Consider the following 16,445-nt stretch of genomic DNA (forward strand, 5'->3'; position numbering starts at 1 on the left):
AACAACTGCAGAAAACAAAGAAAAACATTCAGATTCTCCTGACTGGATGAAACCTGTTCCCAGCTACAACCAGACAAGCAGCTCCATGGACTTCAGAAATTACTTGTCGAGGGATGAAACCCTGGAACCGTTGCCCAAGAACTGGGAGATGGCGTACACCGACACTGGCATGATCTACTTCATTGAGTGAGTAGACTGACACTGTGGAGGGGTTGCTGTGCCCTTCGGAGGGGAGGAGTGCAGATGGGCTGCAGTCTAGGGAGCTGCCTGCTGCTCTGACACCTCTCTTCTGCTCTTACTGCTTCTATTTCTGTATGAAATCTAACCTACTCCTACTGTTTTGTTCCTTACTAATAGTCATCTATGCTGCATACTTGGTACGATTGCCATCGAGCAGGAAAGCCTTATGGTTCCATGTGCAAAGTCTGTTTGTTTGTAATATGAGTTTTGTATCTCAAAAAATACAAAGCTGGGTGGGTATTGTTAGGTGAGGTATAACATCATATAAACCTTCACTATGTCAAATTTCTCTGAAGTCTGAGAACTTGTTTATTCTTTCTTTGCTGCTTGTGTTCCTTGGCTGGGAATGCATGCTTCAAAATACAAACAGCGCAGATTAAAGCCCAGGATAGAAAGGCAGCTCATACGTGCACCTGTGAAACAGCCTCATTTATTAATTTCTAAAGGAAACAAAAAGCTTACTTGAGAGTTAAGCATAAGAAGAGGCTAAAAATGTTTTTGCCTTTCAGGTAGAGACAGCTGATATTCCCACATGAGTTCTTGGGGCCAGGGGGAGAGTATTTGTACCTCCAGCGTTTCACATCTGTCCTGGAGAGTGTCCAGTGTGCTCATACCTCTGAGCATCATTGCTGCCTTTTTTTTCCAGCATTTTATGATGTGACTCGGAAACAAATAAAGGTTACATTATCTAGAGACTACAGTTTGTGCATGATAGTAAATATTTAAAAGTTAAAGCAAAGTTTCTTCAATCTAAGGGAGTTGTCTCTTCTAATGGGGTGTGTTCTGCTCCACAGTCATAACACCAAGACAACCACGTGGCTTGATCCGCGGCTCTGTAAGAAAGCCAAAGCTCCCGAAGACTGTGAAGATGGAGGTGAGATGTTCAGAATTCACTTGCCACCCGTGGCTGATAAATGTCTGAGTTTCACAGCTGGATACGGTCCATTACTGCTGTGGCAGAAGCTTCTTCCCGGCACATGTGACTGGAGCAGGCAGTGTAGTGCTGAGTGTCCCTGGTTTGGTGGCAGTAGGAGTTCACATTAGACTGGGAAAGTCCATAGTGTGTTTCCCCTGGAGTAGTAGAATCTGACTGAATCATGGGTTTGTCTGTGTTCCTGAGATGAGGATGAGATATTGCGTTCCAGTAACTGTCATTGCTAGGGAGAAAGTTGCATATATTAGTGACCATCTCACTGGAAATTGTTGCAGGGGAGGGAATATGGCAGGAGGAAAAGATCCATAAGTGTTAGAGTATAGGAGTAATGAAGAAGATCCAGCATAACACCTATTGCTAATAATACCTATTGCGTGTGACATGATATAATATTTGAATGCGTAAGTAGAGGGAACAATCTCACTTCCTTCAACTCTTCACGCTGTTGCTTCAAGACTTAGGGATCAGGTTTATGATGGGCCTATAGACAATTCCTGCAACCATTTTCTACATAGTCGTGCAATTTAGCTAGAAAAGAGTACCAGATAGCTCTGGCTTTGGCACATGCCCGACGTGCTACAAAAGCCAAGGCAGACTCAGAAGAGCCTGTCATCTTCCCAGGTCGCGCAGCCTAACAAAGCCAGCCGGAGCAATGGACGCGTACTGCTGCTTATTAAACATACGTGCAGCTCACCACAGGATGGAAAGAGCACTTTAAACAGAGAGATGCAGGATATCCAAATGAACAACATTGAAATTAATAGACCCAGTGGGTCGTTTGTCAAACCCTGTGGAGTGATGCTGGTATTAATAACTTGTAACATGCTGTCATATGCTAGGAAAATTCCTGTTGCCATCGAACTTAGGGCAGCCTCAAACAAGATTATGTAGCAGTTTTATCCTTCAAACGTCTAGCTACCTGACTGTATCCATTATTCTAATATTTAAATTTCCATGGTCAAGATAACTAGACCAGTAAAGCTCGAATAATTGGACCTCTGTGTTAACTGCTTATCATCTTCTGTCAGTGATGATCTGCTGCTGGGCACCATCTTACCAGATCCTGAATTTGCCATGAAAAAGCACTTCTCACATGTAACGTCCAGTACCTATATAACACAGGTGATTTTTTTTCTTTTAGACCCGTAGTGTAGGGCTGTCCAGGGCAGCCCAAGCCGGAGCCGCTGCCAGCTACCTTGCTGTGGCTGCAAGAGCAGTCGGGCTGCAGCAGTGCAGAGCTGCGTTTCGTCGCCTTGGCAGGCCAGGCAGGCTGTGCTGAATGTGATGTGGCCAGACCTGAACGCGTGCCAGCCAGTTTTGGGGTGTCTCACTACATTGTAAACATCAGAGCGAAATAGCCTGCTCAGTGGGGGCTTCTTACTCATCACATGTGGCTGTTATAGCTCTGACTGGAGGTTTCTTGGGTTGACTGAAACGTTGTCAGAATACAGCGGAATATCCTGATGTGTTTGAGAGACTAAATAAAGGTGGTGTTACGTCTGCCAGGTGGTCTTAAATGGAAAGTACAAGAGTAATGGAGAAGCATGGTTTTATCAACTTGGGATGTGACTGTGAGGCATTTATAGCTCTCTCTTGTGGGGCATTTGGGGGCAGAAGCAGTGGGACCATACTCACTTTGTATGGTTTAAAAAGGCGACAACTATCAAATCGTGTTTGTAATTTATGATGAGATTAATTTTAAGTAATGTATTTTTCTTCCCCTTTATAGGTTCTTCCTCTCTAAATAGGTTAGTTTGTATCTTGTCTTTAAGTTTATTATATGTTTAAAGTAGTGTGATTTGTTGAATACAAGTCTCGTCATCTAGTGGGACAAAGAGTGAGAGCTGTAGGGCTTCAGATGCGCTGGAACAGGCTGATATTCATCAGAAGGACCAGCCTCAAACAAACGAAGGGAAGCAAAAAGGACCTGTGTTTTCCTTGTATTTTTCATGAGTCCATGGTCTGTCCTCTCATTCCTTCATAAGAACTCTGATATTTGCCAATAGTTTTCCACTGTAACGGGGAGTTTTGTTCTCTTTGATTGCAGAACTTCCTTATGGGTGGGAAAAAATAGAAGATCCTCAATATGGAACATACTACGTTGAGTAAGTGCTAATTATTAATTATAAATTGTGCAGAAAATAATGAAGCTCTTGATATGCAGTACGTATAGGTTGTAATGCGATGTAAGTCTTAAACATAGCCAGTAGAAGCAGTTCTAGAGGCAACGAACACGTGGTGCACACTCCTGAAGTGCGGGAAATCCATGGTGTGACCTTGCTGACTTGCTGGGGTGTATTTCTTTTGGGGTAATTGCCGAAGTAATTCATTAATGGGAATGAGCTGATGTAATTTTTCTTAGCTTTAAAAAAGATAGGATCACTTGATTTAAGGGTGGCACCTGATAACTGTAAGTGAGCAAGAGTGACTTGTATCTTATTGCTGTCTCAAAAAAGCTAAGCAAATAACCACTAAATTGCTGCAGGAATTGCTCTTCTGAATCTCCTTCAGGTCAGAGTAAATGAAATATCTCTCTAACCATGGAGAAGAAAATTAGAGTTGAAAATGTTAGTTTCAGAGAACAAGGTAACACTTTCTGACTTTGCAAAGCCATCACAGGTATTTAGATTTGGCTCAAACTTACTGGTTTTTTCCACGCTGCTGTACTACTCCAGAGTAAAACGGTGATGTCTGAGTTTGTGAACATTATGGCTAGATGGAAACAAGGCGTAGTGTCAAGAGGAAAAGCAGATTTTCTCAGTTCTAATCTATTACAACTTTTTGAAAGTCTGCAGAGTGGCGTGAAGTTATACTCTACCTAACAATTACAGGAAGTAAAATTGTATTGGCTCTTAAGGTAAATCAAGTTGTTGAAAGAACAAAAATGCTTTCAGTGTTGATGATTATGTTAGTTTATCGTTCATTCTTCCAGAGCATTAATCTGAGATAATAAAAAATCGTATTTGTAGATGTATCTTTTGAGGTTGTCTTTTCTGTGTAATAGGCAGAATGCTTTCTGCTGAAATCTGCCTTTTGTATGCCTACAGTCATATTAACCAGAAAACTCAGTTTGAAAACCCAGTATTGGAAGCCAAAAGGAAAAAACAGCTAGGACAGACTGATGTTGGCCCTTCAAAATCAGGTATCGTTGAATATTGTGTTCTTTGTCACTAATATCTTCATCTGCAAGTGTGCATCATGAGTAACCACTTTTTGAATTCACCAAGGCATCAGCCTTGGCTTTTTGCTGGCCATTGTGGTGTTACCCTCCCAAACGGTTTTTTTGAATGAATTTTTTAATGTTGAAATTCAACTGAGACCCCAAGACTGTTTTAAAATCATTTTGGTCATTCTGAAGCTGGTTGTCATAAGCAGCTTTTGAATATATGGAGTGTTAGAAGCGCCGGCTCGAAGATACTGGTAAAACCATACCTTGAATTTTTATGCTTTCGATCTACTTTAAGCTTGGTATTCAAGAGTTAGAGTGCAAAACAGGGACTTACAGGTGGGAGCTTTACTGCCAGCTCCCTTGTAATCTGTGCTACCGTCTTGAAAACCTCTTAACCTTCCCATTTACTTAACTCAGCTGTGAAATGAGTGTAACAGTGTCTTGTTTGCTTTACTCCATAACAGTGCTGCAGAAGTTACCCAGTGTTAACCAAACAAATCATTAACTGTTACAACACCTTAAAAAACAAACAAACAAAAACTGACCAGAACTAACCCTGGTTTCCTACCTTCATGTCTCTTTGTTCCGTAATTCAAAAGGACCAGAGAAGTCTGTCTTCACTAGAGATCCCTCCCAGCTTACAGGAGCACTTATACGGACATCGCTGAAAAAAAGTACAATGGGGTTTGGCTTTACAATCATTGGAGGAGACAGACCTGATGAGTTTCTCCAGGTGAAGAATGTGTTAAAAGATGGACCCGCTGCACAAGATGGGAGAATTGCACCAGGTAAAGTATTATTTCTCTAAACTTCCATCTTCTGTGGCGCTTTTTGAGAATGCAGCTTCTGAAGCACAGGAGGTTGGATGACTCCATCGCCTGGCTCCGAGTATGAACACTGCACTCAGTGAAATAGTTCGATTTGTGAAGGATCTCCTTCTGAGCCACTGCTCTGGACAGAAGCAATGTTCTAGATACAAATCTGCTTTGAGGACACTTCTGCAGATTTCAGTAGTTCTGCTTTAGCCCAAACTTCTGGCTTCATGGTTGTTTACAGGATGTTATTTTGTTCCCTTTCTATATGTAAACCAAAAATAGTGCATTTGAATCCTGATCTGTTTTGCCTTGGTGCTGCCAAAAAATGTAACACTAAATATTAAAATCACAAAAAACCGGCAGCAGGAATGAGCAGGCAAAGCTATATGAACCGGGCAAGTGAGGAAACAAGGGATGAGAGCACCTGCAATCTGTGAAGAATTATGTTGTTATGCATTTAAGTTGCCTATAAGCCTACTGTGATGTACAGTTTGCATACTGGAAAAGGCAAAATGCTCCTTTACGTATCACATAAACTCTCTTACTCTTCAGAGAAGAGCAAGGAGAGTTCATGCTTTCAGTGATTTAGTACTATTTATTTATGAAATTAAACAATCTCCTGTTTTCTTGCTGACCTGTTGTTTGAACTTGTTTGTAAGCGGTTCGTTTTCCTCCCCTGTAAAAACGAAGACGATCCTGCAGCGTTGTGCTGTGGTACACACGCGTGTTTGAATGAAAAGATGTGTATCTGTTCCTGTTGTAGGTCATGTAATAGGGGAGTTACTGTTTTATTGATGCCCAGGCATTTAAGTGATAAGACAGTTTGCTTCTTGGGAATATTGTATTGCACATGCAAAGTTTCATTATCAAAATGATGCAAATTATGAAACAAGGTTTCTGGATCTGAAGCCTGCTTCCGCTTCATTTGGAAAATGAATGCTTAGCCATGCGTGGCAACAGTGCGAGGGGATGGAACGTGTGTGGGTGCAATCCTAGCTTAAGTTCAGCCGGTCCTAAAATAAACATAGGACCCCCCCAAAAATCCGATTTATTCTGGATTGCGTTTAGGATGCTGTACAATATGAATTAAAGTAGAAGACATCTGCTCGCAGTAGTGTGCGTGCACTGCTTCATCTCCTGGGGCCGTACACTATCATTTTTTAAATCTGCTGCAGATTAAACTTTATATATTTAGCACACTGTTCTGAGATGAAATAGAATAAATGCAAAGAGGAAATGCTTTATGCTTTTTGGCAACAGAGAGCCAAGAGGTAATAGCCCAGCCACCACTGGTTGTTAGTTTCGAGGACTGCACAGTGATTCCCTCCAGTTAGGCCTCTGTTCGGAGCCTCAGGACACAGGGCAGCTGTGGCTGATCTCATTTCTGTTTATGACACTTGAATTTTTCCTTTGTAACAGGTGATGTCATTGTAGACATAAATGGAAGTTGTGTCCTTGGCCATACCCATGCAGATGTTGTCCAGATGTTTCAGCTAGTTCCTGTCAACCAGTATGTGAACATGACTTTGTGTCGTGGTTATCCTCTTCCCGACGACAATGAAGACCCTGTGGTAGATATAGTGACAGCTACACCTATTATCAACGGACCACCTGTGACCAAGGGAGATGTTTGTGTGACCAGCCAAGATTTAGTAGCAGGAACAGTTGTGTTGGACCAGAATGGAAAAATGGGCCCCATGTTGGTCAATGGTCGTCTGAATGGCCCTTCCATGGATACGGCGGAGCAGAGGATCTCTCTTGCGTCTTCAGGAGGCTCCCAGCCAGAGCTGGTCACCATTCCTCTAGTCAAAGGTCCTAAAGGCTTTGGGTTTGCTATTGCAGACAGTCCTACAGGACAGAAGGTGAAAATGATTTTAGACAGCCAGTGGTGCCAAGGCCTTCAGAAGGGGGACGTCATCAAGGAGATTTGCCATCAGAACGTACAGAGCTTGACACACCTGCAGGTGGTGGAGGTGCTGAAGCAGTTCCCAGTAGGAGCAGAGGTGCCACTGCTTATCTTAAGAGGAGGTAGATACATAAATTCGTGGTTGTCATATATGGTTATATGCATTTTAAAAGTCCCTTTTTAGTGTGATATCTAAATCGTGTCCAGTCTTGACAGTTAAGTAGCAGCTTCTTATGTCTCTGAGCCATTATGTTCCGAGTTTAATTTATACCCCTGAGTATTTGGGATGAGAGCATATTGCTAGGGTTTGGGGTTTTCTTCTAAAATTTTATTATGATATGTTTATGCACTGTCTCTTCCAAGTGTCTGGGGAGTGCTAAAGCAAAACTGCAGTCTCTAGCGTAATACAAAGTGTATGACGGGTAGAGTTTTCTGAGGCTCTCCAAATGGGTTCCAGTAACTGTAGCTGTGATGGACAGGTGGTTAAAGGAGACAGGAAGAAGCATCAGCAGCGAGGAGGAGCTGATCACTGGAAATACCAGAAAAATTCTCATTTTGGCATTTGCATATTTATACCTCTTCGCTGACTGTCAGTCGCAGACCAGACTGTGTTGTCTCCCCAGAAGCTGACTAGTGCAGAGCGTGTGTTTGCCAGGAGGATCTGAACGAATTAGGAGGCAACACGTGGATGCTTAGTGTCCCTTTAAGCTTTTATTGCAGCCCTGAGAGCCTCGCTTCAAACAGTCGTTGGCATTTGCAAAAATCTCTAGGTCGTCTTCTGTATAAATGCTACTGTTCCTTAATCAGCTAAGGAAATAACTAGATGTCTTTGGTAGCAAGTGAAATTCCTCTATACAAATTCACAAGGTCTCTGTGTCCGATGAACTGGTGTGTGATTTGGTTGACCAGTGTCTAGGAAAAAGAGACATAGCTGGTTTTCATTGTTGTACAGCTGGCAGTTCTGACTGGAGACTTCTCTGAATTGACGTTTTTGGTCAACTGAGCATTCCCATTGCTATTTAAAAGAAAAATGAATAAGCAGTTATTATTTTCGGCCCAGGAGGAGCTGATTATATCTGCCTTAATGCTGTTTACACTTTTGTGACCTAGTACTGAAATTACTTTCTACGTTGTATTTTCTTCAGGTCCACCCTCACCTACTAAAACCACCAAAGGGGTGAGTATTAGTGATGTATTTAAATGGTTTCTGATGGCAAATATTCAGGGGGGGTTCGGTTGCAAAACAGACTCATAAATATGGTCTACTTAACACAAAAGATTCCTTTGAGATTTCTGAGTTGTTGAATGGAGGTGATGGACGTCTCTCTTCTTGCTACTGAAGAATCAAGAATGCAGCAAAGATCTTGTATGACGATGGGTGTAGTATTGTTGCTTTGTCATGATTTTAAATGTGACCTTGCCACTTAGGTTCCATCGTAATTTCCTTTTTCTGCATTATACTTGAAATTGCTATCTGTATGCACGATTTGGCCTGCTTTTGTAATCTCATCTCCTCTGGGTTTTAGTCCCTGTGGTAATCTGCAGGATGATTTAGCAAAACCGCATCTACTTAGTTGGCACAAATTCACTGTCTTAAGTAACTGCTGTCAGAATACCCATTAAAAGGGAAACAAAATACAGTATCTGTTTTTTTTTTCATTGCTAATTACCTGTATTAAAGGGAAATGGGATTTCTAAAGGAAGTTTATGATACTTTGATATCTCTCAATCCTCACGCAGAATTAACAGACTGGTTAGTACCCCCTTCTTAAAATGCTTGCTTATCTTTGAATCCATATTTTCAGGGAGTCTCTGTGTAGCAGTACATCCTTAGTTTGATACTCAATATTCTTGGAAGTTTGATCAGTTGGGGTATCTTTAATATATATTAGCTCAGCAAAGAATCCTTGGGCTTAATGAAGTACCCTCTGATTGGATAATGCTGATAATAACGCATATTTTTGTCATGAGCACTTCTTCAACGAATTAGGCTGGTTGGTGGACAGAGTTGTTTCTTTAAAAAGGTCTCTTGTACCAAACAAATTATTTCATTTCAGGAAAACCCCATTACCAGGATGTAGAATTAGTTTCTTTTTCTATCTTTGTCCTGCTGTTTGAGTATTGAAGTCGTATCCCAGGAGTGGGATAATGTGAGCACACGTGCTCAGTGTGCTTGAAACAGACTGCACTCAATAGGACTTGCAGATTCAGTTCTTTGCAGTCGTACGGCTGCCCACACGAAATAAATCCGTGCATAAATCTCTGTAGTTTCAGGACACAAGCCTTCTCAGTGTGGCGCCTGTGTCAGGGCGCTCTGTGCAGGCCTGCTAAAAATACTGCGGGCTCGGGAACTGGTGTTCTAGCACACGTGCAGCAGCAACTTCCCATGGAGCACTCGATGTTCAGTGGCATTAAGCAGGATGGCAAAATAATTCCATTAAAAAGGGCAAGTTCTTGTGTTTATAAACATGCAAGAAGTGCCAAACTGCTAAATCGCCTGGGGTGGTGTTTCTTCCACTCTGTATAAAAGGGCATATCTAAGTCTGTTCTGCTTGTGTTTTTTTTAATATGCACAGACGTGTGCAGACTACCCTGTTCGAGTTTTCCAGGTTGGGTTTCAGCCCAAAATAAGTATTTAGAGTTACTTTAGTGCATAATCGATTGGAAATTAGGGTGGGAGACCCCCAAGACTGCTTGGTGTCCTTCCTTCATGAAATACCAATAGGAGTGTTGCAGCCGTCAGAACATGAAAGAAAAATGCAAATACTGAATTACTAACGCCTCACGCTACCCGAGTGTATTCCTCCCGTGCAGTACTCGTAACGCCACGGGGGTACCTGCAGCACCCACCTGAGCCGGACGCACCGCCGGTGCTCTCGTCCGATGCGGTTTGGCAGCGGGCAGGGGCGCCTGCGGAGCAGCTCGTGCCCGTGGAGGTGAACCACGGTCCGGAGCCTGGCGGGCACCTGCCGAGGAATCGGTCTTTTCTCTGAACGTGACTGGTCCTGTACGCCCTGCGTTATCCCGGGTGTCAGCAACCACCAGGAGCTGGCTGGCTTTACTCCTCTCTGAGCATCAGTCGCTTCAAACCCCCTTTCTAAGCCCGCTCTTCAGTAGAAATCTGTGGCCTGTAAGGAGGACTTCAGTAGTCCAGTCAGACACATACATAGGACAAGTTTTAATATTGAGCTGTAATATTATTCCCCTATTCCCCTGTTTAGCCCTGCATTTCACCTCTGCATGATGTTTATTATTGTCTTTGCGCGTACACAGATCGGTTTTGCTTTGATTCAGTATGGATTTTGTGGGGTGGGGTCTGTTTCAGAAGGACAAGCAAGACAGTTCAGGTAGTTTGGAAGTTGTTGGCGATCCCATCCCGCAGCCGATGCCGTTCCCACCCACCGCTGTACGACCAGGCTCTCCTAAACTAGACCCTTCGGAAGTGTACCTGAAGTCTAAGACTATATACGAGGACAAACGTGAGTATATCAACTTCAGTTTCAAAATAGTCAATTATGAAAGAATTTTTTCTTTGTCATATGTGTGATAAAACTATTGTGACTTTTGTATTGAGTTTGTTATTAACCTCCTGTAGATAAAACATTGCAAGCAATGGGTTATTCATACAGAAATCAGAAAACTGTGGAACTCCTTTTTAAAAAGGAGATAAAATGTGCTTCGACCATATTTACGATAAAACAGTTAATCGTAGGAATCAAGGACGGTCCCGTTCTGACGTAAACTGAAGCAGACCCGGCCATGTCAGAGTTTGTAGAAGGTAGCTCCGAGTTGCATTACAGACCAATTCTACCCTGGCCCACCATACAAATGCACCTGTGATTTCTCCTTTGGCATTTGTCAACCTATCCTTTCCATTTTCAGTGTTTTCTTGAAATTTGTTTTTCCATTTTGGAAAGAGCATGTCACTGAAGATTTGACTGTTTGAATTACTGTATTTCTGGTTACTGTGTTCTGTTGATGAGAGGAGGTAGAATGCACCACAAAAGCATAATCTTTCAATAATCAAAGATAGCTCCTTATATGTTTTGAAATATATCTTTTGTCTTAGCTCCAAACACAAGGGATTTGGATGTTTTCCTGCGAAAACAAGAGTCAGGCTTTGGTTTCCGGGTGCTAGGAGGGGATGGACCAGATCAGCCCGTAAGTGAAACAATTTGCGGTGTTATCCTACAGTATTACTGTTAGAATGACTCCCCACTCTGTCAGCCTCATTCCTCTCTCATTCTGAACAGTTCGGTGATGGCAAAGTTGATCAATTCAGTAACTGCCTTTTAAAGACCAAGAACTGATTCAGATTCCCTTTCTTGTTTCCCCCTCCCTGTGGCCGACTTCAGTCTGCAAGGCTCCCGTGCCCTTTCTGCTATCTAGAGTCTGTCTCTGGCAGCAGTTTTCTCTGTCCGGCTGTTAAGGCTGATGGCGTTTCTGTAGTTGTCGCTGTGTCTCGGGAGGACTCGAAAGGGCAGCGCCAGCCTCAGCCTTTGCCCATCTCCCCCGATCCCAATGGTGGTCTTGGCACGAAACGAGCCCTGTAAAGCTCAGCGTGCTGTGCGCGTCGGCGCATCCCGGGGAGCCCATGAGTGGAAGGAAGCTGCTGCTTACCCTGGAAAAGCTCTGTCAGGCCATTGTTTTGAAGGCAGCCCAGCGAAACGAGGCAAGGTTTGGGATTGTGTCCACCCCTTTTCCCTCACCTCTCCCGCCAGATTTTCAGAAATGCATTTGATTCTGTCAGTGTGGTTTCTGGTGGATTCGTCTCAAGGAGACAAGCACAGCCTTTCCAGTGCACTCCTTCAGGCTTGTATTTGCCTTGACTTTTTCCCTCTCGTCTCAGAAAATACAAAACGTGGTACTTCAGGATTTTCTTGAAAGCCTTGAAGCAGAACCTATTAAGACTGGCTGCCTTCTGCCGACGGATGTTGGTGGTGTTTTGCACTGGAACTGGCGTCAGAGGGTAGCTCTGATGTTGCACAGGAGGAAGAATACTAGTTAAAGCCTCGTTTGCTTTAACCTGGTCGGTGACTAGTGTTCTGTTATGATTTTAAGTCGTCAGTGTAGTCATGTTTCCCGGCCTCAGCCTGCAGAGCTGTTGGAGTTGGACTTGGGTAACTCTCTGCTTGAGAGCTAATTGCCAAGGAATTGCGGAGTTGGAGGCAGAGGGGCAAATGCCAGTGCAGAAACCCCTCGGCAGCCCGTCCCTCTGAGGGCAGGCTTTAGGAGACTCCCCTCTATTTCCAAAAAGGCAAAAAATTTTCTCTGGGAAGAAGTGCTGGTACTTTTACTGTCCGTCAGGGGCTGTGTCTTCAGTTGCCAAGTTAAGAGGAAAAGCTTTTGGAGTAGATACTCATAGATTGCTTTTTGATCACAGTTAAGGAAAAATTTTTTTTCCATTCACAGCTGTGATCCAGTGCTAGCACTTTTTTGTCTTTTCTAACATGCATTTAAAGAAAAGGAAGAGCAAAGCAAAACTATCTCACTTCATAGCATTTCTGTGTTTTGTTTCCATAACAGCCATAGCTGTTGGTAAGTGTCAAGCAAACGTCATGAATGTGGTGTGCAGACAATCTGCCCCCATTAGTCCAAACACTGCTGGCCATAATTATTCTTAGTCTTTCATTTAACCTGAATGGATTCTAGCATATGAAATAGTGTGTGGTGGTGTTATCTGTGTTATATTTAGTAGCGCTTTATGAGGTGGGAGTAGACAAAATTGATAAGGGGAGTGCAGCTGTTTGAATTCATTATCTAATCACCACAAGCTGTGCGCTGAAAAACCTTCAAGCATGAAACTGTCTGCTCTTCAGCAGTAAATTTTACTTGTGTTGAAAGCTTTTACTTCTTCCCCAGTCACTCTGGCTAGTAAAAAAATAAAATAAGTGGAATAAATGACAGAGGCTTTCATTTCAGTAACGTCTGGAAGATCATGTATATGTAACATATATATTTAACATATATATGCTTACGTCAAAAGTCGGGCTTTTTAACAAACTGACAAATATGCTCGGGAGACAGTGACGCTTCCAGAATTCGTGGAAAGAAGAAAATCCCCCCAGACTCAGTGTATTTACTGAACGCTTTGAGCCCCCGAATTGCACCCACCGAGTCAGGTTGTGCAAAGTACGCTTGCTGGCTCTGTGTCTGCTAGAATTGGACAGTCAGGTAATATTTTAAAACACCTTCCCAAAAGCCCTCATCTGGCTGGATTCACCTGGATTCCAACCATTACGTGTTCTGATGAGCTCATGTTCTGCCATTCAAACCCCCTGCCTCTGCTCTGCTGACAGATTTATATTGGAGCCATAATCCCACTGGGAGCCGCGGAAAAAGACGGCAGGCTTCGAGCTGCGGATGAGCTGATGTGCATCGATGGAGTCCCTGTTAAAGGGAAGTCGCACAAACAAGTTTTGGACTTAATGACCAGCGCTGCACGGAACGGTCAGGTGCTGCTCACGGTCCGGAGGAAGATCTTCTTTGGTGGTATGTGTCTGTCTGTCCGGAGAGGGTACTGCAGGACACAGATCTGGCTAAAGCAGCACCTAAGTTTTGTAATGAAATTGACTAAAGCTGCTCTGAAACTTATCAGTAATTGCACTAGAGCTGAGCAGCCTGAGATTCAGGAGGGTCAGCTGTGATTCTGAGTAAGTGGAGAAAAGCAGAATTTAATAAGCTGATGCTTTGGTGCTTGCTAGTTTGCACTGCTCACGCAGGCACGGCTCTGAAAATTATGGTGGCAGTGGTGTTTTCTTCAGCCCTTCTTGCAGATATTAGTTAAACAGCCACTAATGCTATGCAAATCGAGCAATGACACAGTCTCTTTTTTGAACAACGTGCTGGATTCTCAAGTCTTTTCGCATCTATAAGTGTATTCAAACCAGAGGTGATTCAGGCAGTTTTAGGTCAGTGTCCAGATGAGCAGTGTACAGAATATTGCTGTCCTTGACTCGATGCTCATCGTGTGAACGACAGAGCTGGGATGGGGTTCAGGAGAACTGATAAGGGTTCCCCGTTCCGATTAGCAACCAGTGTTGCTTTTCCATTGCACTATTCTGAGTATATACAAGTAAAAGGAAAAAGTATTTTTAAGGTCAGTTCTCAATTTCTTTAAGGTGCCTTCTGATAGATACAGTACTTCAGGACCAAAATTTTCTAGGTTTCCTCAAGAAAGCCTGGCTTCAGTCTTCAAACTGCCTTTTAAAAAACATTCCCATTGTTCCAAGTAAACAGTTGTTCCTCACTTAAGATAGCAACGGTTGTAGTTTGTAGCTGGATCTCTGCCGTAGATCTTGTAGCATGTGGAAGAGTCACGATGTGATTTTTTACTATAAAAAGGCATCAGATCGCTCTGACAAAGCCTGTGTTCGCACTGCCAAGTCTGTTCGGCTGTGTGCAACCAGTGTGCAGCAGGCTTCCCTTGCATAACTGTGCATCCCTGTGTAAGACTGTGGGCCTTTGGATGCTTTATCCTGCATCTGATCTCTATTTGATCCAAATTGTATTGTTAATAAATTCACCCCTCACTTCCCAGGCAGACCAGTTTTGCTGTAGTTGCTTGGTAAAACAGCAGTATTTCTTTTTCCTTATTTGTTGTTTGTCTGTTACCTGCAAGGGGAAAAGCAACCGGAGGAGGAGGAGTCGCAGCCTGTCTTGACCCAAAATGGCTCTCCTAGACTGAATCGGGTAGAGTTTGCAAACCAGCAGTCCCCGGAGGGCTATGATGTCCGTCTCCAGCGGAAGGAGAATGAAGGATTTGGCTTTGTCATCCTCACTTCAAAGAACAAACCTCCTCCTGGTGGTAAGTGCCGTGTTCTGGTGGCGTCGTTGCTGCCTGGCCTCGCTGTGTGATGCTTCTACCAAAGCTGCTGCTGGCGTTAGCCCGCGTGAGCAGGGCTGCGGCTTCCTCGGGGATTTCTCTTTGATGTGCTGGTGTTACCTACACGGTACTCTGCGTAGATAGTTGTCTTTCACTCGTGCTATTTCACAGCCTAACCCAAGACAGCTTGGTCTGTCTTGCTTCATGTTTACACTTTTTCACCCGACTGTGACATAATGGGGAGCAGGGAGGAGGTATGTCACGTGCAGCCAGCCTGTACACAAGCGTTTGCACTTGCCAGAGGACAGTCTTCAGGGCACGGATCGTTGTCAGGCTGTGGTGGCGATGTAGATTCTCACATTGCATTAATTCATAGGCGCTGTAATGGAAGTATAGTTTCAACCTTGGCTTTATATTACCTAATCACGTAGAACTTCTTATTTGGCGGATCTGAGAAAGCAGAGCCTGCAGTGCTTGGAAGAAGCAATGAAGTTGTTCCTGCCAGACAGATAGGGTGTTTGTTGAGAAAGACCATCAAAATGAAAAAGTAGCATGCTCTGGTATTACAGTTCTGATATATGGACATGGCTTCAGCTACACAGCTGTAAAGATAAACAGCAAAACAGCCAAGGTTAAAAGCAAAAATAAAAAGAAATCTTGCGAGCAGAAGCGGACGGGAGGAGCTGCTTGCAGGGCGCCCTGGGGCCCAACTCAGTGGAGAGATCCGCGACGCCCTGCGCAGGAGCGGGTCTGCTCAGTGTAATCGAGCGCGTTTGTATTCCTCGTGCTGATGGCTGCTGCTCGCCTGGCAGTGCCAGGTCGAGGCTACTGAATGTTTTTTGCGTGAGGTGGCGAGTAGGATCATCCTCCCTTTCGTTCATTCCCTTCGGCCATCAGGTTTGCGTAATGTGCGTCAGCCCTCGAAATGCAAGCTAGCTCAGCGTGTTCGCCCGCAGACAAGCTCAATTCACTGACGTCAAGGTACAGAATACTCCTGAAATCCTTACTCGATTCCTTTAGTTCCTTAGTGTAAATCACCCTTCTGAAACTTCCTCAGCTGGTTCCAGACAGATATAATGATGGCTTGAAAGCATGTCTCTCCTTTACTGAGCCTCAGACACTTCTGTTTTTCCACTTCATTTTACTGCACAATAAAAAAACAGCAGGAGCACAGGAAAAAAAAAAACCTGTTTCTAAATAGCATTGTGCTGAATTCATACGATGTATATTTAGAGTGTGATGCAGTCTTGGCTCAGCCGATACCTTTTCAGGAACGTTAAAGCCAGCTGCTCCGGCAGCGCCTGGCGCGGTGGGATGGCACAGCAGCAGCAGCCCTCGCGTGCTGTCACCCGCCGGTGCGTGATGCTGCGCACGTGATTGTGTCCCACGTCAGGGCGGCTGTGGTGTGACAGTGTGTTGTCTGGTCAGTCGCGTACTAAGAAAAAATACTATGAACAGAATTATTCTATTGGTACTCTGTGCTGACTTTACTACAGACAACATTTTTGTCTGAGGATCTGCTCCAAATCCCTGTTTATTTGATATTAGAGCTGAAA

At 43.7% G+C, this 16,445-nt stretch overlaps 1 protein-coding gene across 2 annotated transcripts in view; it reads left to right on the plus strand.

The window, feature by feature from the left end:
• Positions 1-16,445, plus strand: part of MAGI3 (membrane associated guanylate kinase, WW and PDZ domain containing 3) — a 74,751-nt gene that overhangs the window by 44,194 nt on the left and 14,112 nt on the right. For both annotated transcript variants that reach the window (XM_064472051.1, XM_064472052.1), the window contains exons 5-15: positions 12-186; positions 1,035-1,114; positions 3,222-3,279; positions 4,222-4,316; positions 4,943-5,131; positions 6,578-7,186; positions 8,210-8,241; positions 10,390-10,543; positions 11,134-11,225; positions 13,364-13,556; positions 14,686-14,871. In XM_064472051.1, coding sequence (XP_064328121.1) covers positions 12-186; positions 1,035-1,114; positions 3,222-3,279; positions 4,222-4,316; positions 4,943-5,131; positions 6,578-7,186; positions 8,210-8,241; positions 10,390-10,543; positions 11,134-11,225; positions 13,364-13,556; positions 14,686-14,871 — 1,863 coding nt within the window. The remainder of the gene's footprint in view (positions 1-11; positions 187-1,034; positions 1,115-3,221; positions 3,280-4,221; positions 4,317-4,942; positions 5,132-6,577; positions 7,187-8,209; positions 8,242-10,389; positions 10,544-11,133; positions 11,226-13,363; positions 13,557-14,685; positions 14,872-16,445) is intronic.

This window comes from Phalacrocorax carbo, chromosome 23 (assembly GCF_963921805.1).
Source record: "Phalacrocorax carbo chromosome 23, bPhaCar2.1, whole genome shotgun sequence".
In the NCBI taxonomy this organism is placed as follows: Eukaryota; Metazoa; Chordata; class Aves; order Suliformes; family Phalacrocoracidae; genus Phalacrocorax; species Phalacrocorax carbo.